The sequence below is a fragment of the Catharus ustulatus genome, chromosome 2 (genome assembly GCF_009819885.2).
Source record: "Catharus ustulatus isolate bCatUst1 chromosome 2, bCatUst1.pri.v2, whole genome shotgun sequence".
NCBI classification, from domain to species: Eukaryota; Metazoa; Chordata; class Aves; order Passeriformes; family Turdidae; genus Catharus; species Catharus ustulatus.
The window spans coordinates 88,966,540-88,988,238 of NC_046222.1; the positions used below are offsets into that span (position 1 = coordinate 88,966,540).

The following is a 21,699-nucleotide window of genomic DNA, read 5'->3' on the forward strand; positions in this document are numbered from 1 at the left end:
TTTTCCCCAAAACACATTTTCACATAGCAAACCTCAGTGCTGTGGTTCATGGCCACATGCAGCCTGCAACACCCCACAGACCTGCCTGTGACCCAGGATTTTAGAATTGATGGCCATAAAAGCCCAGAATGCTGCCTGAAGCACAGCACTGGATTCACACACAAAATTCTCCCTTTTCACACCCTGGTGGCAACAGTTGTGTGCTAGGAGCCACTAAAACACTGCATTCCCAGTAACTAGTTCAATTTTTTGTGTGTGAAGAGAGGACACAAAAATTAGGGCAGGGCTTTTCACAGCTATACTTTTCCATGAAATACAATAAGGCAACTACTGTTTGCTAATTCAAGAGATCATAAACACTATAATTATGCATGTCTGGAGAAATAATTATTACTCTCAACTTTTAATTCTGCTCAATAGGTAATGCTAATGTCTCAAAAGCAATCAAATAAAATTAAAAGAGAAATTAAAATAACTAGCTATTCTCAAGTAATATTCCCTGGCACAACATAAACAACCTATAACTCTTCATCATCTGATAAGCACATGACTTCATATATCTTTTCCATTTTTTTATTTCCATTTTATTATTGTACTACAATTCTATGAAAAACATTATATAAGCCACACAGAGTACCATTGTACATATTAACAGTTTGAAATGTACCCAATGACACATTTAACTACATTCATATGCCTATTTTTAAAACCTTTCAGTTACTGATTTCACATCAGTAATTTTTCTTCCATAATCTAGTCAATGTACCAAATAAGATCTAGTAGTTAATGCAAAATGTACATCTGCATGAAGCATGAGTTCACATTGCTGGCTACAGCTTTATAATGTCTTCCAAAGCTGTTTGAACTATATTAGCAGAATTTTTATGAAACAGAAGACTCTCTCCGCAGCGCCTAAGGATCACTAAGAAATAGGAATAATCAGAAGATCAAATGCCACGTGGGTAAGGGCACACTGTAGCTGCTGTCATCTCCACGCTGCTGCACTGGGCCACAGCACCAAGAGGTAGAACACACCTACCTGTGTGAATGTCTGAAGGTCACCTACTCAGGAACACAGGCTACCCAGGGTGCCAAGGCTAGTCAGAGAGAGAACTGTTCTCAATTTCTCTGCTGCCCCTAAACACCTAACTTGGCCTAGATGTTTGTATTCAACAGACATGCCAATGGGATTCCACATTTAAGGATAAATGAGAACTAGACAAAAACAGAAATATCCTACAAAAGTGAAAGCAAATCCACTAAGGTGAATCTTAGGAAGTAATTCTAAGATACTTGAAGATTTTTTCTTCTTTTAAGGGACCTTGTACATTTATTCCCTGCACCACCCTCTCATCGTTTTTGATAAGAGGAAAAATAAATTAAATTTTCTTCTTCCCTTCTATCCTGCTATCCTTTTTCATGCTAGCATCTATGCATAATGGTACATCATTGCTTTAGACATAATTCCAAATTTCATTAGGTATCTCTCTGCCAAAATCTGTGATGTATTTAGACCAAAGTATTTAAAGTCCTGGAATATCACTGTAGAACTCTTATTGAGCAAGGTTACAAATAACTGTCAAACCTATTATTATATTAGTGTAACCATCACAACTCTTTCTCTAAAAGTTTTTTGCTTTGAAAGAAAGTATTTTACTTGTTTGCTAAAACCAACTCACTGAGATGCATCAAATCTAACTACCCAAATACACAAAACATTCCCCTGTAAGTGTCCTTAATATAATGCAGTCTCATCCCTCGATTTTTTCTGGAATTATCCTCAGAGATTTATTGATTCCCACACACAGCTATTGTTTAAAAGATCTTCAAAGGGCCTGTTCACTGAAACAAGTGTCAATTTTGTTTTCAGTTGCACTCAAATTGCCTGCAGTATGGGGCAACAATGCTAAGCCAAAGAAGGCCTTTATCAGCTGCAGCTTGAAGTACTGTAAACAAATAGATATAAAGCACCAGAAGGTTTACACTGTGCTGTCAGCATTTCTTCTTCTGACCACACAACTCAGAATATGCAACTAACACTATACAATATTTTAAAAAGCATCAGTATCCTATGACAACAATATAAAAGGTTAACACACGTTATCACTCTCTTAATGAGTTTTAAACCACTCTTCCTCACACTTGTTATGGAGCTGAGCAGCTTCCTATAAGTAGGTAGAGCATCCACCAGTGATCTCAGATGAAGTCTGCAAATTTCTCTATCCTAAACGTGTTTCAATTAAAAAGTTTTGTTGCAGACTCTTAAGAGGTCAGGATTTCATCACTTCTTTCTCTTATTGAAGTTTACATCATAGTCATTCTTGAAAGTGTTAATTTGGTTTCAAGATTAATTTCTTTTTATTTAAATACTTTTATAACAACCTTTGAAAATACTCTGGGAATAATCTCAGTTTGGGAAAAGTTCAACTTCCAAAACAATCTCAACTTCCAACATGTTTCATACACATGACTGTTTCTGCAGAATGCAGCTGGGGTGCACCAGGGAAGACTGATAAATACATGGGAGCTCATACTCAGAAAAGTACCATTCATTATTCTGTAAAAGGCACTATGTGAGAACAAGGAAGATGAGACACATGTAACAATAAAGTTAAGGCACATTTATCAGTTAAAAACCAAGATTCTGTATCTGTTAAGGCCCCCCAAGAACGTATAAGGATCCATAATAACTCAACTAAACTGGTTAAACTAAACTAGTTAAAACTGCCAAGTATTCAAGAACTGCATTTATAAAGAAATCTATCATGATGGGCATAACAATACACCCTGTCTTAGTGTAAAAATGCATCCAATTTCTTTTTGATATGTTCAAAAGCATCTTTCCCCATGTAGTCCATGCGCCCTTCCTCCCATTTTCTCCGTTCATCTTCTGGAGTTGGTTGTGCCGGTATGTAGTGAATAGACAGCTCTGAAACAGAATGTGCAACCTCGTTCTGTGGGAAGAAGAGTGGGAAAACAGTAATTTGCTTGTTCTTACTTCAATACTGTGAAGTTAAACCTTAAATTACAAACTTCTGCACTGCACACTTCCAGTTAAAATATTAAAATAAACAATATTCAAACATTCACTCCTGTTTTGATAATATGAACTAATTTCCCCATGGTTTTACTACTTTCTATGGCATCTTTGAACATACCAAACATTTATTTTACTGATCTTAACTCAAATCTTGGCATACTCAGCAACAATACAATTAAAATATTACAAATACTGCCTGGTTGGAGTAAAATATCTCCTACAATGAAGAATTTATCATTTATCTGTTAAATCTTGTGATTTCAAGGCTTTCATATGAACATACATTTCTAGAATTTTTGGTAATTTCTTTTATTTGGACTCCATTGAGATCAATATTATTTAGCAGACACATTGCTAAATAAATTAACTCAAAAAATGGACACTATTCATCATACCAACAGCGAGTGAATTTTTAACGAAACTCCAAAATTGTAAAGTTAAGTCATCATAGGTGCACAATTCAAAACATGTTAATAGTGATAATTTCTACCACATGAAAGAAAAACTGTGCCCACAATTGACCAGTGCCAGCGAAAAAAGGAATATCCCAACAACTATAACCTGTAATAAAGGTGAAATATAACAAGGACTAATCAAGGTAGCCACTGAAAACCTGTTTTCAGTACTACTCAAAGAGGCACATAGGAAAACAACTCATGTTGTAAATAAAACTAAAATCAACTAGAAAGGCTTTCTAGTGAAGTCCTCACAAATTCAAGGTAAAAATGTTTCAGAATAGAACTTAATGGGCAGGAATCAATGTCTTAAAATGCCTAAATGCCCTGGAATATCCATTACATCTGCCAGTTTGAGGCAGATAAGGGTTTGTGCAAGACAAGGTAAGGTATTTTAAACAGCCAACATGCAGTAAGGTGTTGGCAAGTTTTATCAGCAGCTTTGGAAGCCATTAACCAAATTACCATAATCATCATGTTTTTAGAAATTAAGAATTTTAGCTTGGGCCCAAACACCCCTGGCTGCACAGGAACTACAGGTTTTGTGTCTCAGTCTTAAAGTATTTCACCACAGTGCCTCACAACCATACAAAAGCCCTCATTAGGAGAATGGCTGTTTTGTGTACCTTGCAAATCCTTGACACCCTCTCAACCCCATCAGCACCGAGTCTGCCCCTGTTGTCACACTGCCTATGTGTGCAAGTGCCCATAAATGCAATGCAAGATCACAAAGGAAAGCCTAGTCACCCAGGCTCCTGCCCATTCCCTCTCCACTTGCTCGGAACATCAATTCAGCAGGTAAGAAAACCCACAACAAAACATAACATAACAGAACTAACAAATACAAAATACACAAACCGCTTTGCTTGTGTTAGTATTGGAGAACAAAAATTGACACCATGCATTGATTCCTCTGGGGTTAGCACAGGAAAACACACATTTAAGAACTCAAAGTTTTGAAAAGAAAACTAAAAAGAGATCACAAGACAGTATTGGAAATAGTTAAGGAATGACATAGGTAAAAGATTAAGGAATTTATTTGCACATTGCATTATAATTAGTTGAGCTTTCCCAAAATTATGTTAGTAGCAAAGACGCACATGCACTTATCAATAGACGTTCAGTGCACAAAGCTACATGTACCATTTCTGAGGTTTCCTGAAATGCAGGTTGAAATACAGGTTGTTCTGAAGGTCTGTCAGGCTCAGAGAGATGGACGTTAGAATCTCTTGGTTCGACTTCACATACAGGTTGCTAAAATACAGTCACTGAGGTTTTATTAGGAGAATATGTTCTCACAATTTCCTTTTCATGATAATTCGTATAATACAATACAATCACTTTCAGTCTTGGGGTAGGGTAAAGGAATGGATAGGAGGAAAGCAAGAAAGCACATTATCACCAAGGAAAAAATTCATGTCACCTATCTTCTATCAAAAATGGCATTGAATCAAAGCTCCTACTATAATCAATCTAGGACAAGTACCTCCAGAGGGCAGCTCATCTCATCCTAAAATAGGTTCAAAGTGGCTGTCATTCTTCAGTGACTACACATACAGCCTGGGAAGCAAGCTTACAGTAGATTCCTACCATTCATGAGGCCAAACATCAACAAGAAAAATCTCATTTCAGGATAATAGCTTGCTCTTTCATAAGCTTTTTATATGCATTCAATAAAAACAGAACAAAACATTCCAAAACAGAGGTGAAATAGATTGCCCAAAAACCATTGTCCCAAATATTTGCTTCTGACAGATGGCAAAACATGAATGAGTAGACAGACCCCATTCTAAAGTATTTTCCCCCAAAACAATCCCACAAGACTATTGAAGCTGAGAAACAAAACGATGGTGTTCTTAAGTAAGAAGGGAACCAAGCTATTACTTCCCAATTAATATGGTCTTCTGATAAGCCAATCTTAGTAATCAGAATTCTAATACAAATTTAAATTTTAATGAAACTACATTAGGTGAACATTATGATTTTTGCCCAACATTGTGATTTCAGCCTAAACAAACATCTTGATAATGTGTCCCGAATTAGTTTGAGCCTTTCCAGTGAAGTCAGATGCATAAGGCACACAAGAAAATACATCCTTAGCAAATAAATTATTCTTAAATTATGGAACTGGAAGGTTTGCAATTTTTCTTCAGCCCCTTCACACTTGGAGAGGAAAGGAGAGAAAGGGAAGGAAGGGGGGGAATAGGAAAGGAAAACTACAGTTTTATTTTATAGAGTAATACAGTCTAAAGAAATAAAGGAAACAATATCTTAAAAGTTGTCTTCATTGTTCTAGAATGTAGTTCACAAATTACAATGCAGATGACATTAGAACACTAATTTTATTTTCTCCCAGTTCTATCACACCATGGAGTGATATGGTTTGTCATGCAATATGTAATGACTTATATACCTGCAGAGGCATGGCACTATTATGTCCAACTTAATTCCTGCATAAAATAAGATTCAGTGCAACAGAAACACACAAATATAAGAAAAGCGGCAAAAGAAGGAGAAAGACTGCAATATCCTTTAGTGGATTTTTTTCAAAGCTCTCCTTGTTGCGCAAGTCACAGAAATTTGAGGAACAGTTTTCTAGATCAACACTTGTGGGGAAAAAACTTTCTAGTTTTAAGTATATTAATTCACAACAGTATTAATGTTCAAAATATTATACTTTGGTATCAGATTTTTTTATATTACATTTGATTAAGTACTTAACAACTTTCAATAAATAACCTCTTCCTAAATGCAAAGCAAACCCTTTCAACTTCCAGACACATCATGCATGGATTACTAAAGATTAAAGACAATAAATAGGCTTTAGATTATTTTTAATGCTGGTGAGAAAATTCAATAGCTACAGCTATATTGAATTATGAACTTTCAGATCAGAAGCATAATGAAAGAATCTCCTTTTAGTATACCATCTGACTTCATTGCTGCATATAATAACACATATCACACTCACAGCTTTGGAAGTGAGCTCCTCGGATGAGCACGCTGTGGGATTTACTTCATTTGTCTGCTCTGGGAGCTCAGGCTTTTGTAGTGAACCAGCCACGTAAGGACTGACCTTCTTCAGGGTAACTTCAACTCCATTGAAAGCGTGCTAATGAAAGAAAGAACATCTTACCACTGAAATACAATTTTTCAGGGTAGTAATAAGTTATTTACAACAGTTGCACTTCCTTAGAGTGTTCTCATCATTAAAGGAATAACTTCATAAATGCAAAAGAAGTATATGGTCTTATATTAAGAGCATGCTGCAGTTTAGGTTTTTGCTTTTTTGCACTCATGTGTACACCAGCATAATGAAGTAAATATAACAGGTATTTCCACCTTCATTTACCATAGCTGAAATATTTCATTAATATGCAATGACTTAAAAATTAAAGTATGGTAAAGTATAAGATCAAAAACTACCATTCCTTCCTCTGCTTTCCAATTTGTCATGAGGTTAACAAGCCAAATTAATCCCTGAGGCTTTGATGGTAAATATTCAACTGATCTTATGGGACTATGCAATTAGTTCAATTATGTTAATAATTTAATATTACAACACATTAAGAAAATATTTACTTATGCATAAATGAGATCTAATTTGTTATGTCTGGATACAAAATTAAAAACCGTACTTCTTTACATTTCTTTATGCTACTGGTCTCTAAGGAATCATCTATTTTTAATCATCTATTTTTCATTCCATTCATGAAAAGCAAACATTGTTGCATTTCTTCTGAAGAAAAAAAAGCATAAAGAGATCAGTAAATGTTTGATGACATAGGAGTATCATATATAACATCTTAAATGCAATTAACACTGCTTTTGCAAACCTGATTTATCTGTTATGACCTTGTAAAACAAGTTATAATGTAGTTCTGAAAAAGTAAATTTTATTACACTTCAAGAGCTAGTTTGATGGTCTTCATCAATTTAGCCTCAAGAAAAACATAAGTCTGTTTGTTTCATGGGTCAGATTATCCCTTCTCTGGCTAATTTGTAGCATACTTTTGTACGCACACACATTGCCATAAAAACTTTATCAATTAAGAAGACAGCTGCAGGGCATCGTTGAACAGCAAACAATGCTAGAAATCCTTCCTAAATGGCTACTTTGGGCACTTCTATAAACAATCAGTGCTACTACCAACCAAGAGATACTAAATTTTCCCACACATGTTGGGATTGCACAGCAAAGTTTTGGTAGCAGGGTGATTCCAGGAATAGCTTCTGTGAGAAGTTGCTAGGAGCTTCCCCCAAGCTCAATGGAGCCAATGCCAGCTGGTTCCAAAATGGACCTGTCAGTGGCCAAGTCCAAGCCCTCAGTGATGGTAGTAGTGCCTTTGGGATAAGAGATTTGAGAGGGAGGAGGTGCTCTTGGGGCCAGAGCAGAGATACTCTTGCAGTCCATGATGCATCAGGATGTTGCAGCCCATGGAGGTTCATGGTAGAGCCCAGATCCACCTGCATCCCGTGCTGGACCCCACTCCACAGCAGGTGGATGCCTGAAGGAGGCTGTGACCCCATGGGAAGCCCGTGATGGAGCAGGCTTCTGGCAGCACCACTGGACCCACGAAGAAAGGAGCCTGCACTGGAGCAGTTCATGCAGAACTGCAGATCATGGGAAAGATTCATATTGGAAAAGTGCAAGGAGGACTGTCTCCCACAGGAGGGAATCTGCTTTGGAGCAGGGAAAGAGTGCGAGGAATCCAACCCCTGAGGAGGAAAGGGCAGCAGAGACATCATGTGATGAACTGACCACAGTCCTCTTTCCCAATCCCATGTGCAATTGGGGGAAGCAGCCAGAGGAAACAGGGAGTAAAGCTGAACCCAAGAAGAAGTGAGGGATGAGGGAAAGTGTTCCAAATTTGGGTTTATTTCTCTTAATCTACTCTGATTTGATTGGTAATAAATTTGATTAATTTCCTGAAGTTCAGCCTGCTTTGCCTGTGATGATGCCTGGTGAGAGATCTCTCCCTGTCCTTATCCAGGCCCATGAGCCTTTCCTTACATTTTTTTCCCCCTGTCCAGCTTAGGAGGAGAGCAAGTGACTTTGGTGGGCAGTTGGAATCCCAGCCCACCACATCATATAATTTCTTCCTCAAGCAATTTTCAGAATTTTTTGTTTTGATTCCAGCATATTCTCACTAACTCCTTATCAGTTACCTTGCATTCCTCAGATTCTGATTCTTCCATCTTTTGAAGTTTTTCCAACAAAGGCAATATACTGGCACTGTATATATTCCACCAGAGGGCAAGAAATGACAGTTGATGAAAAGATCCAGAGGTGGTGCCATCCTGCATAATTCTCTTTGTTTGAAGGTTGTATTTGTAGTTCCAGGGCTTTGTTGCTCCCAAGAAGTGAACAACTTTGGCATCTCTACCAAAGCTGTAGAGATCAAACATACAGGTTTATACATAAAATATTGTTTTAGCTTATATAAACTCTGAGAAGAAACATGCTTACTCACAAGTGAGGTGATTTAAAATTTTGCAACAGCTGCACATATGAGATTATATATATTAATATTTTGTTTCCATCTTCCTGCTTTAATTCACCTTATTTAACATAGAGAAAACAAAAAAAGTTGCACTGCCATTTGCTTCCAGCTGCTGATTCTAGTAGAAAAGTTCATGAAGGAAACTGACAGGCTCATGTAGTACTATTTCCAGTTGTCCTTCATGCTCTATTCACAAAAAAAATGCATATCATTTCAAATATTTAATCACCAAAATCGGATATGACTGATGCCATATTAAAACCTACAAATAAGTACACTGGCCTAAGTTCATCCTTCAATAAGAGTGTATTGTGCAACTGGAACAGAAATTCATGACACCCTAAATTCAACTTTGAGACATTTCTCAACTGCATTGTCTGGAATCACATAATTAGTAGCACAAATTTCATTTCACAGAAGGAATGGCTCAAAAAAAATTGAGCAATATCAACTGTTCCTCCAAGAAATTTCTTGAGAACAAAGGAACAAGTTAAAAAGTAAACCTGTCAGAACCTAATGCCAAAGTAATTACATTTTGTCAAAAATGAAAGTAGCTTCTTTGAAAGAACATAAAAGACAGTGTAGTCAATACTAGGACTCTACCTGTGTCCAGACATTCACATTAAATTCAAGTTTTATTGCATGGTTTCTACATAAGATCATTTGTGATATTGCAATTTATAATAAACAGAATACGACATTATTACTCTGTTACAAAAGAATGTTCATTAACAAATTAGAGGTTTACACAAGTGTTATTACTTACTGATTGAAAGCAGGAACATAGGTGTATACAGAGCTGCTGCTTAAGTTATAGAGGAAAGGCAAGTGTTTGCCAATATCTGCTGTTGCCCAGTTGCTGAAGAAGCTGTTTAATAAGCCTTGATCACCTCCTAAAGAATACAAAAACAGCACTACCATAAGATGTGTACACTCAAATTTGCACCAAAATTTCACATCCAAGGATGGAATGAGACTGGGGACTGAGATTGGTGTGTTCATGGGACTCCAACTTGGACTTGAAAATATGGCCATATGAGCATGTGCAAGTGAATAATACCTGATTCACCCCAATGCAAGTTCAGTGTAAATGAAGTCCTATTGTAATATAAGAAGAAAAGAGTAGTGTCTAGTCTCTCTCAGAGCAGAAGACTGAAGATCAGCTATATTCCTCTCTCCTAAGCCAGACAGCAAAATTAAAACTTACTGAGCAAGACTCAGACACAACGTCACTTCACTGCCCTTTTCTGGAAAGCACAGTCCAGAGTAAGTCAGTAGGTCTTAAATGGTTTTAAAGTGGGTCTAAGAGGCAAAGTTCTGCACCTTGAATTCTTTCTTAAAGCCCAGAGAGCTCCTGCCTTCCTCTATTCTGCCTGACAGCATGGAAACTGTCTTACACTTCATTCCTTGTGCCTTGCCCTTCATCCCTTGTGCCTTGCCCTTCATTCCTTGTGCCTTGCCCCTTACCATCAAAGCTGCCATGTTCAGCAGCAAACTGGAGCAGCAGCCTATAAGTCTTCAAGGAGGGCTGGAACACAAACACACCGCTATTGAAGCAGTCAGGCCAGCCAGAATCAGGAGCAGCCGAAAACTCTTCTCGATCAAACAACTCATCAACATTGCAAAGTACCTTAGCGAGAGTAGGAAAAGAGAAAAAAAATGTTAGTGAGTTTTGTCTAGAAAAAGCATGGTCAAATTATTATCAATGGAGTAAATTGATAGTTTGGCTTAATATATGGCTTGCAGAGCATAAAAGCAGTGCCATTGTAAAATACGCTATGGGTCAGAACCTCTATTTTTAATATAAGAAGGTGACATTAATTGTGATTCTCCATGATTTCTCTGATAAAATACAAAGCCTGTGAAATTATTTCATGAACCTTGGAGACCATCCAAGGATCCTTTAAATACTATACCATGAAAACACACAATTTTCTTCTTTCTTAACTCACCTTTCCATAGTCCATTATATCAGATAACTACAACAGAACTGCATGATAATTGGGAATTTAAATAATTTTAGGAAGCAACAAACTGACTAAAAGTTAGTAGAAAACTGTCTCTTGCTGCCAGTTTTCTAATGTAACTTAAGTTCAGAGATTTGTTTTTCTGTTTTCTTTCAAGCCTCCCAAGGAAGTGGGAAAATCAATCAGGTTAAGGCATAGATAAAGTTTGTGAAAGACAGCCAGGCAGTCACTGAAAATCAGGACCCCACCTACAACTGAACCACTGTGAAAACCAGGAGAAAATTGTTTTAAAAGTAAAATTACTTAATTGAGTTTTTAAAAAGGACAAAAATTTGCCTTTCTCCTCTAACGTTAATGTAAAGCAAAAGATCATAAGCCTTCCTCCTCAAGAAGAGTAACTTAATTTGATTTCTAATTCAAATACACTCCTAATAAATTAAAACGCATCTCAGTCTTTCAGAGTGCGCCATGAAAGCACAAGGGAAGGCTGACATGATTTTCCTTGCCAAAATTATGACCATTTTTATATCTAGGTACCTAAAAACTTAAAAAAAATAATGAGTGAATGAATGTCTGGGATTTTTTTTCTATTCTAAAACCATCCTGCCTTCCTGACGAGAATAATTCCAAACAAAAGCAGAGAGATCTATTTTAAACTTCTCTCAGAAGACCCAATGCATAGAGTGAGTCTGTGATCTCTTTTGGGGACAGCCCCGAGGCTACTTTCCAAACTGAATTTATTTTCATGCAGCCAGGACAACTGTGAGAATTGCTGAAATGTGCCAGGATGGAGCTCCTGTGACCTTGTGACTGCCAGCAAATCTGGTCACTTCACAGGCCAGTAGGCTGCCTGACAAGGAGACATCCCACAATCAGACGGACACAAATGTTTCCATGGCTCCCACTCCACTCACCAAAGTGTCTGCATCCATGAAGACACATTTGCTGTAATGAGTAAGAGTCCAACAATGAAGCTTAGTGAAGGTTACACCCAGTTCTGGCCTCTGCATCAGAGCCAAATGGACTGAGTCAGCACTGTCCAGCACATCCACCTCGATCACTTCATCAAATACTCTGCTGAGGACTGACCTACCAGAGCGAGCAGAGGAGACAAAGAAGGCAATTTAGACAAGTTCATCAGAGTTCACTTCAGGCATGGAAACAGTGACACACAGCATGGCATTAATTATGACAATAACCAAGGCTAGATTGATTGGTCAGAGTAAGAAGTCAGACGTGAAAAGTCTTTGCAAACAGCCTACTGAAGAGGCAGCTCTCAGGCCATAAAACATTGTCCCTTCCACTATGGGCCAGCACATGTCAAATGTGGGAGCTGCTGTTTGAAGGAAAAAACAATCCTTGTTTTCGTTACTTCTCTCCTACAGAAACACCAACAGAAATTAAAGCACATTTCATCCTGCACAACTGATTCCAAAGAGCAGCACCACACTGTGTTCCCTGTGCGTTTCACAGGATGAGGCATGCAATACCAGCACACTCACCTGTACCTATTGTGCCCAAGTGAACACTGCTTCAAAACTGCACCTTTTATAAGGTTCATATATACTTGCTCACCATATATAGTTCCTCCCTACTATGTAGCATTTCAAGTGAGATTTTTAGCTAAACTTTTTTTTTCTATGCACGTATTTTATCCAAATTCCATAGGTAACACCCAAGTAGGGAAGTTTCCTTCAAGACGTAAAAAAAAAAAAAAAGTCTTTAAAACAACAACTTATTTACTTACACTACACTATTATAATCAAAGCTCTCAATGCCTCACAAATACAGAAAAAGAAAACCTGTCCTGTTTGAAATCCAGATTTCAGGATCATTAGCTCTTGCCTGTTGATCTTCAAGGAATATGAATTAACAGGCAAAGAACTAAGTGAAGTACAGATTATTAGAAGTTTATTTCAGTGATCTACTTACTTTTTTTTTTTTAATATTATCCTTGATTTAAAATACATATTATAAATGCTTCTCTTCCCAATGAATAGGCGTGAAAAGAATTATAGATCTAGTATCAACCCATGCACCAAATGGATACAGTATTCCCACAGAAAGGTAACAGTGTTCTGACAACTGCCATACTTCAAAATTCTGTAAAAACAGATTTTTGTGCATCCAGTCATCCGGCAAAAATGTGAAAATCTATTTCCTGAGCCAGATGCATTGCAAATACATTCACATAGCATACAGAAAACAGAAGCTTGCACGCTTCTAAGACATAGCAGAACTAAGTGTTTAAGTTGCTATGGCATGGCATGTGCCTTTTAACAAGTGTCACAGTCCTCCAAACAGCAGGGCTTGAGTTCAGACTTAATAAGATTTCTGTAAATGCTGTTCTGCAGCTCCTGTAAAATCACAACACAAATTGAAAAGTGGTTTATACAAAAAAAGCAAAAGAAACTAATTTCTTGTCATGATAGCTGTGCACCAATATTTTAACAACATTATTCATGTGAAACTGAGCCCTTAGGTTTAGGGTGGTTATCTATCTTGCTCTAAGAGAAAAAACTGGGAGAAAAACAGCAGTGATGCAAGACACTAAAACCTTACTTCCAAATTTTCAGCTTAAGTTCTCACTCATAAGTCAAATTCCAGCCACAAGCTCTACTTCTGCAAGGGAATTCTTAGTAGGCTTAAGAGCTTATAATGAATGTTACTTGAGACTCCTCTTAGAAATCCCTTAGCCAAGAGGGAGGTTCTAGGCATAAAGCTGTGAAATCCACAGAAATCTTTAAAAACCTTTCATGCTCTTGCTTATTCTTCCACTAGTTAAATCTCCAAATACACATTAATACTTACCTCATCCCACTGGAAACCTCTGGAGTAATTAGAACTGCCAATTTTCTGGATGTCTTATGGTTCCTCAAAGACTGTCCAAGAACGAGAGCGCCCTGACAGTACACATCATCAGTAGCAAGGGTCACAAAGGCTTGATCTGTTACTGCAAAAAAGAATATTCAGAAGAGTCACTTCACAGTTTTAATGTAAGCCCTTTTAGCAGGCTCCCTTCTCTTCCAGATAAACAACAATCTGTGGTTTATAACAACCTGCAGTTCTGTGATGAGATCTTTTCTCTCACAGACTCTCCCCAAAAGTCACAATTTAATAGAAAATCCAGTGAATGTGAGTGCAGAATGCATGTTTCTGATTTATTATTATTTTGGTTTTCCTGATTTACACAATAGCACGTGTAAAGTTTTTGCACTAGCCTTAAACAAATAATTGACTAGGTCTTATTGCCTAAACATAACACAATGTCAATCAAAAAAGCTGATCAGTACGTATTTAGACTTTACATTTAATGAACATATAATGGATAAGGAAAATGTTCTTGTTTATACAGTGTCAAAAGCTAAGGAAAAGAACAGGCTGCTGACTATTAGCCAGAAATGTTCTTTCCATAATGCCACTAAATCAATACAACATTATTTTTGCTCTGATGTGCTTGTACTGGGGTACCTGGTGCTGGCTGAACAGGGGCAGAGAAATTCCTACCTACATCAGTACAGCTCCCAGAAGCTGAGAATCCCTACCTCAAGTAACTCCAGGGAATTTAGGAGTGTTCTTTATTGCCAGGAATCACATGAGAAGACAAGTTACAATAATAAAGCAACCTACACTCCTGCACAACAGGAGAAAATGTATTTTGTAGAGATACCAGGCCAGTGGCATGATCACAAGGGGCTGCTTCTTCAGCTCTGTCCTGTGACAGAACCACCCCTATCAGAGCTCTCCTGGGGAGAAACTATAACTCAGCAAGGAGAACAGCCTCCTTGGAGCAGGATGATACCCTCTAGGCTGCAAAATCAACCAGAACAAGATGAGCAGGTCAAACATGAAGGAAATTCCACTGAGCTCTACAGAACTTCATTAAACACTTCAGTTGAAATACTTGTTTAGAACCACCATCATCTTAAGGGATAGGCAACTGCATTAAATAAATTAAAACAACCAAACAATACCAGCATAAACAACCTGTCATATAGTTTCCAGGGTCTGTGAGAAACACTAGGAAAGAATCTCACAGAACTAGTTGGAGAAAACTCAAGAAATTACTTCATGGCTGCTTCAGCCAGAGGCTGACAAAATTAATGAGTTCTAAACCCTCACTGTCATCGAGGTATGCAGTAAAGTATGGCTGATGCCCGTAAGCTAAGACATGCTAAGTATTTTTATTTTTCACATCCTCCAAATCCAGAGCAAAACACAGGCCCACCACTTTTTGCCCTCTTTCACTCATCTCCAAGCAGCCAGCTTCATCTCAAGCACACATTCCTTACATTTGCTGACATTGCCACACATCCCTGCACCTCAGGAGACTCCCAGTAAGTGTCAAACTTGGCCAAAAGAACCCAAATTCATCCATACTTAAAACAGTTTGCATAGCCCACAGCTGAGCAAACTCCAGTAACACTTCTAATCACAACTTCCAGACAAAGCAAACGAAGAACTGAACTTTGAAATCTCCCATTATAATAACAGCTGAAGCAAGTTGCAGGTGTTACAGAAGTCAATAAAAAAGAAGTTGCATTAAAATGACAGATGTGAAGTAAACTGCTCCTACTGCAGTTTTCCAGAAGGTTAAAGGAATAAATATAAGCATCCCTAAAAATCAATGTAAACTAGAAAACCACTGCAGGCTACTTCAGCAATAAAGTTACTCTGAAAAGATGCAAAATGTCAGGAAAGCAGAGCAGTTTTGTGTTAGGCAACAAGCATCTTCAGCAAAGAAAGGTAATAAAATAATTACGGAGAGGAATGTGGGAGTTAGGTTAATATAAAAACCAAGTTGTGAAATGAGTGGAGTTAGGTTAATATAAAACCAAATTGTGAAATGAGTGGGAGTTCCAAATACAAAATACTGTTTTAAATAGCAACCAAACTGAACACAATCTTCACATGGCTTTTACAAATTCCCTTGGCTACAGAAGCTGAATCTTTACTTAAATAATAGACAAAAAAATACACAAAGTATTTAATAAATGGTTCAGCAATCTGGTATGGAAAATTACCACATCCTACAAATGCTTTCATACCTGTACCCCTGTGGTCATAACCACAAGGAAACAAACTGCCAAACAACAGCTGCTTCTAAGAAACTCTTGCTGATACCTCACAAAGAATAGAAATTAGGTGTCTCTTTTGAGAATCAGTTGTGGGATACATGTCATGGCCTTCTTAATCATCATAGAGATGATTATATAGATAATCAAACTATTGAATGAAAATATTTAACATTAAAATATTTCTGGTGTAAAGAGAGAAGCAAATCCTAGTGATTTTTAAATCATACAGGGGCATCACTAATTCATTAAGGATCCATAAGGGGTTTAAAATAAAAATATTTTATGATGACTTTTTCTTTCATCTAATCCTTAGTTTTAAGAAAGAAGTGCTATTTGACTTGCCTAGTTTATAAAATTTTTTGGAATATAGCCTATAAGTAACATTTTATTTTTATAACTGAAAGTAAGGATCAGGTTTTCATACGTAATTTTGGAAGTAAATGGTTTACCTGAAAGTTTCTATGTAGCTGAAATCAAGGACAACATATTAAATCTACTGTACACAAAGTTTCACTGACTTTAAAAGAGCAAATCTTCTTTAAGTTTGAAAGTCAGAGATGTAGAGATGTAGATATTTAAATTAATTGCAACTGGTTTTTGGCTTTTTTTTTGTGTGTGTGTGTGTGTCAAGGAAACCATTAACCATAACTTTATTTCTTTGTGCTGACTGACAATAATTTTTTTTTATGGACAACACCTACTCTTAAGGATATTAAGTTTTCAAGCAAATTGTTTTCAAGTTGTGGATCCTTATGGCTAATACAGTACCACTGGCTAGCAGTGAACTATGAGAAAAGCGCATTATTAGAATCCCATTAAAACCCTGTCATATGAATTTAAAATTCTGCTCATTTCTCTTGTCTGGATTACCATAAAGCACATGATTATCATCAGTAGTGGCTCCTCAGATTTATTACCTAACAATATTTTCTTAGAACAAAACAAGGATCTTCAAGGAATTAACCTGTTGAGTTATTCTAGAACCTGCTCTGCAGCTACACAGAAAAGACAGCAAAACTAATGTGAATCACTACAGTCAGGATGATCTTATGTTGAACTTGTTACAACTTTTTTAGTCAAGATCACAAATTTTTCATGCTACTTACTCATAAAAGTAGTGCCTCTGATCCTGCCAGAGGCAAAATTCTTTGATGGGCATGAAAACTAATTCCAGGGCAGCTAAAAGCTTTATTTAGAATACAAACAGAGCAAACAGACAGGGTGGTGCTCACTTTCATGTTCAAAGAGAAAAAGAGAATCAAAAACACCAGGTACCCATTTTGAAATTAATATTTAGAAGCTCTGAGTGACCCAAGTGCACCTTCAAGACAAGTTTAAGTAGGGTAGGGAGGGTTTTTTTCATAATCCATTAGACATGGCTTTTAAATAATATTTTTATATTTCTTCTGATAGACAGAGGAAGGATAGATATAGTTCAGCTGTAGCTCCTAAAGAACAATTCAAATTTGCCAAGCTGCCCACTGCAAAATGGCAACAGGAGACCAGACACTGCTATATTATGATTTTTCTGTAACAACATTCTAAGTAACACATTGTCATCTTATAAAATTGTCATCTTATAAAATAAGAACAGATAAATCAACAGCTAAAAGCCTCCAACAGGCTGGTTAGGTCCCCTACTGTCATTCATGCTAACCAACACTATACATTGCTTTCTAAATTCCTCCCTGACACCATCTGTTGCTCTTTTGTCACCTCCCCCTCCTACTCCAGGGACAATCTGCAGGAGCAGCAGGCTGCAGCCTCGACCTCTACCCGCTGAACCAAAGCAGCTCTCTGAAATCCCAAGTGACAGTGACACAGCTCCAATCACAGCACGTTTCCTGACAACCATTCTGTTACTCCCTCTCCCACACGAAGGACTCTATGGATCCTCCCCCAGAAGCACCTTGTGAAGGTGTGTTACACTACCAAAAAGAGAACACAAGCTGTAGGCTTCTCACTTCCCTGGCTCAGCACAACCATATCCTGGAACAGAAAGCTCTGCTCGTCCTGACACCCACAACCTTACAAGCAGTCAAGAAGTATTTTGTTATAAGCAGATAAAATGAACAACAGTGTCAGACAATAACCTGAGTCAGACCCCCATCAAAAATTGTTTTGCAAGTTTCCAGCAAAGAGGCAGTTCTTGCCCTAGGAAACAAATGACAGCTGGCAGCTTTAATTTCCCTGCTTTCTCAGGTATAATAGTAGAAACATTGATGTTGCTAATGAAGATAAACAACAAACACTTTACACAGACCGTTTTGTAACAGAATTTAGATTGACGTTCAATGGCATACAATATTTCTCTTGGCCTAGTGAAGTTCTGCCTCATCCAAAACCAGATTCTCTCTCACCTTTTATCAAAGAGTTTTAGGAGTACTGGTGCTGTGTTGGAAGAGCACTTGATTCCAGTTCTTTGTAACTTTTGTGGGTCTTTCAGCTAAAAACTCAAGACTCTGCAATGTTGTTATTCAACAGATGGTAAATGATCCTCATGAAAACTCAAATGCAACAGTATTACAAGATGCAAACAAGCATAAAACACAAAACTAGCCCCAAGATAGTAATATACCAGTTTGAAAATATGTCATAATTGGTAATAATTATTAGAAATAATTGCTTAAGCAATCCAGAGGCAGCTGGATTGGGAATTTTATGGTATGCATCAACTTGTCTTTCCACACTTTCCTTTCAACCAAAAGGAGAAAAAACAAACAAACAAAAACAAAATAAGAAAAAACTGAAACAAACAGGCAAAAAACCCTCAACCAAACAAAACCACAATGCTCTAACCCTTTCATTTGAAGTTTCACTTTCTGCATCTTCCCAGTGCTGAAGTGCCACACACATGAATTCAAACTTGGCATCCATCAGTCCAGACGACTGACACCCTTCAAATGGTTCAATAAAGCAAGATTTGTGGGAGCTGCTGCTCTCAAAAGAAAAAAAAAAAAAAAAAAGGAAAAAAGTTGAATATATTCAAGAACCAGAATAGCACCTGCACTTACACCGCGTGGTTACCCTAAAACCAAGGATAACTGTTTAAGACCAACACCACTGAAAAAGTGGCATAAGAAAGGTTTCTCTGAATCTGCCTTAGATTGAGATAGACAGACACCCTGGGGTTCCACCAGGAAAGCACGCAGAGACCTAAGCAGGCCAAGCTGTGCATACAAGCAGAATACATAACCGAGTTCACCTGTTTCACCCCACCACCCAGACAGTTAAAATCCTCCTCTGGAGCCGCTCGTGACAGCACGGCTGATAAGAAAACAGCAGAGATCCTGTCCCGCAGCGGGGTGTGAGAAGGGCAGAGTCCCCGGGGGGCTCCGGGAGGCTGCTCCAGGCCAGGCAGGGTGCAGGGTGACCCGGGTACTCACCGGACATGCTGGCCGGGCAGGGTGCAGTGTGACCCCCCCCAGGTACTCACCGGACATGCTGGCCGGGCAGGGTGCAGTGTGACCCCCCAGGTACTCACCGGACATGCCGGCCGGGCAGGGCTCTGTCCGCGGCTCCCACCGCTCCCGCCGCCTCACCTGCGGGCGGGGGGGGCCCGAGCCGCGCGGGGGGATCAGCTCCTTCCTGCTGCAGGCAGCGCAGGTGAATTACACTGCCGGGCACTCCTGCGCAGCGGCGGAGGAGAGCCATGAGCGGCGGAGAGCACGGCGGGGGGGCTGGCACGACCCACCCCGCCTCCGCTCCGGGCGCTGCTTTACTGCCGGGGGACACGCTCCTGCTGCCGCTCCTGGGCCAGCACTGCCCGGAGCTTGGCCCGGTACCTCAGCCCGGAGCTCGGCCCGGCACCGCTCCCCGTATGGGCTCGGCCCGGTACCTCAGCCCGGAGCTCGGCCCGGCACCGCTCCCCATATGGGCTCGGCCCGGTACCGCTCCCCGTATGGGCTCGGCCCGGTACCTACCTCAGCCCGGAGCTCGGCCCGGCTCCGCTCCCGACACGGGTCCCGCACCTGCTCCGGCTCCTCCAGCAGGTGCGGCTTGGCTGCTCCCACCCTGGGATGGGAGAGACCCTCGCTCCCCTTCCTCCTGTTCCCTCCCGTCCCGCTCCTCCCCTGGCCGATGCTCTGGGCGCCCTCCGGGTCCCGGCCGCTGTGACGAAGCCTCCCCACCACGCACAGTGGTGTGCAGAAACCGAGAGGAGGCGAGCCAGGCTGGGGAGACTCGGCCGCGCAGCGCCCGGAGGAAAACACCAACCTCTGTGGTGGCAGTGTGGAAAAAGGGAGCATAGTAGGGTAATTCCAGCGTGGCATGTGGTCACCCAGACACACGGGATTCACCCTGAATTAAGGGAGGCTACTCCTCACTCCCTGGGGGCATCGTATCCCCTACAGATACGCACGGTATGATAACTTGTCACTCAGATAAGCAAGTGGATGTTTTCAGTGTCAGGAAGCCCATGCTGGTCAGAGGGCTGCAAATATTTTCACAAGTTAATAAATAAATGCACATTTACTCACACAGCATACTTTCACCACTAGCTTGGAAGTCGTGTAATTGTGACACAATTGAGCCATACAATGCCTCTGCAAGGTAATTTTAGGCTGATGTGGTTCAGCCGAGGCATTTTGTGTCAAAATGTGCTGTGAACATCAGTATCTATGTAGCAGAGATCAACAACTTTCATGTAGTGTGCCACTGAAAAATAACACCCAGTGGTACCACTCGACTACTAAAAACTTTATTTCCAACAGTTTGCAAGAGATCTCTGTTGCCACTCCAAGCTGCAGCATTTATTCTCTCACACTCTGGGAGGATCTTAAAGATCCACTGGAGAAAAGGGTGTCATTCTCTGTAGTAATGGTGAGGTGTTTAAAGGAAGGAAGTATGGACATAAACACATAGGAAATGAAGTTTTATTTATCCCACAGAAACAAAATTCTCAGGGATCTGTGTTCACCATTGGCTTATGTAGACAATCAAATAGACAACATACTCATCAGTACCATGATTACTGTTGTAGATAATTTCACTGTCAGATCTATTTCAGTTGGGGGCCTTTATGACTAAAACAATTATTGTCTTGGTAGTAAAAGTGATGCCTACATTTAGATGATAATCGTTTTTATTTGTGTGCCAGAAACTTTTTTTTTACAGTATAGAATAGATCTTAAGTATCAGAGCCAGTAACACAAGCTAGAGTTCCGATGTTTTATAGCCAGTTAATCTTTCTCCCTCCCTTCCTTCCTTCACATCCAAATTTAAATACACTAGAGCTTCCCCAGGTAACCCCTCAATGACCTGAAATAATAATAATAGAAATAGTTAAAACAATAATTATAAATTTGTTTTTATCATCATCACTCTAGTTAAAAGGAAAAATAACAGCTAAAAGTGTACTTGCACATTGGTATATCGATATATTGGGTATATGCTGACAATTAGACCAAAGAGCTTCAGAGAGTTAAACACTTGGGTAATCAGGATTTATCCACTCAGATTCATGAGTTTTGCTCAAATTCTCCATAATAAATATGGTTTTAGGCTATAAATGTTGCACATAGATCCTTTTCTAGATACTTGCTAAAAAAACAAAAAAAAAAGATTGTTGAGCTGTTTTGGCTATTTTGAGGGTTTTTTTCCTTCTAAAAAGTTAATTTTTCTTTCATTTGAAGCATTTCCTTATTTTCCCTAGTA

The 21,699-nt window shown here is 39.0% G+C and overlaps 1 protein-coding gene across 3 annotated transcripts; it reads right to left on the bottom strand.

Annotated features, from left to right (window-relative positions):
- Nucleotides 1–557: 557 nt before the first annotated feature.
- Nucleotides 558–19,835, bottom strand: GYG2 (glycogenin 2). Of its 3 annotated transcripts, none has more exons than XM_033052506.2 (9): nt 19,529–19,833; nt 13,778–13,919; nt 11,881–12,055; nt 10,467–10,629; nt 9,766–9,892; nt 8,665–8,887; nt 6,467–6,607; nt 4,639–4,749; nt 558–2,954 (listed from the first exon to the last, which is right to left on the bottom strand). In XM_033052506.2, the coding sequence occupies exons 1-9, from the start codon at nt 19,533–19,535 to the stop codon at nt 2,793–2,795; spliced, it is 1,251 nt and encodes a 416-aa protein (XP_032908397.1). In that variant the 5' UTR covers nt 19,536–19,833; the 3' UTR covers nt 558–2,792. The 3 variants fall into 3 exon arrangements, with proteins under 3 accessions (XP_032908397.1, XP_032908399.1, XP_032908398.1); XM_033052508.1 differs by lacking the exon at nt 19,529–19,833 and adding an exon at nt 18,844–18,932; XM_033052507.2 differs by lacking the exon at nt 4,639–4,749 and having other exon boundaries at nt 19,529–19,835.
- Nucleotides 19,836–21,699: the final 1,864 nt, after the last annotated feature.

Excerpts from the sequence above, each read along its gene's own strand:
- GYG2 (XM_033052506.2), bottom strand. Across the intron at positions 10,630-11,880 it reads TCATGGATGCAGACACTTTG|GTACTTTGCAATGTTGATGA; the intron begins GTGAGTGGAGTG and ends ACTCTCGCTAAG. Across the intron at positions 6,608-8,664 it reads CAGAATCTGAGGAATGCAAG|CACGCTTTCAATGGAGTTGA; the intron begins GTAACTGATAAG and ends TTCTTTCATTAG.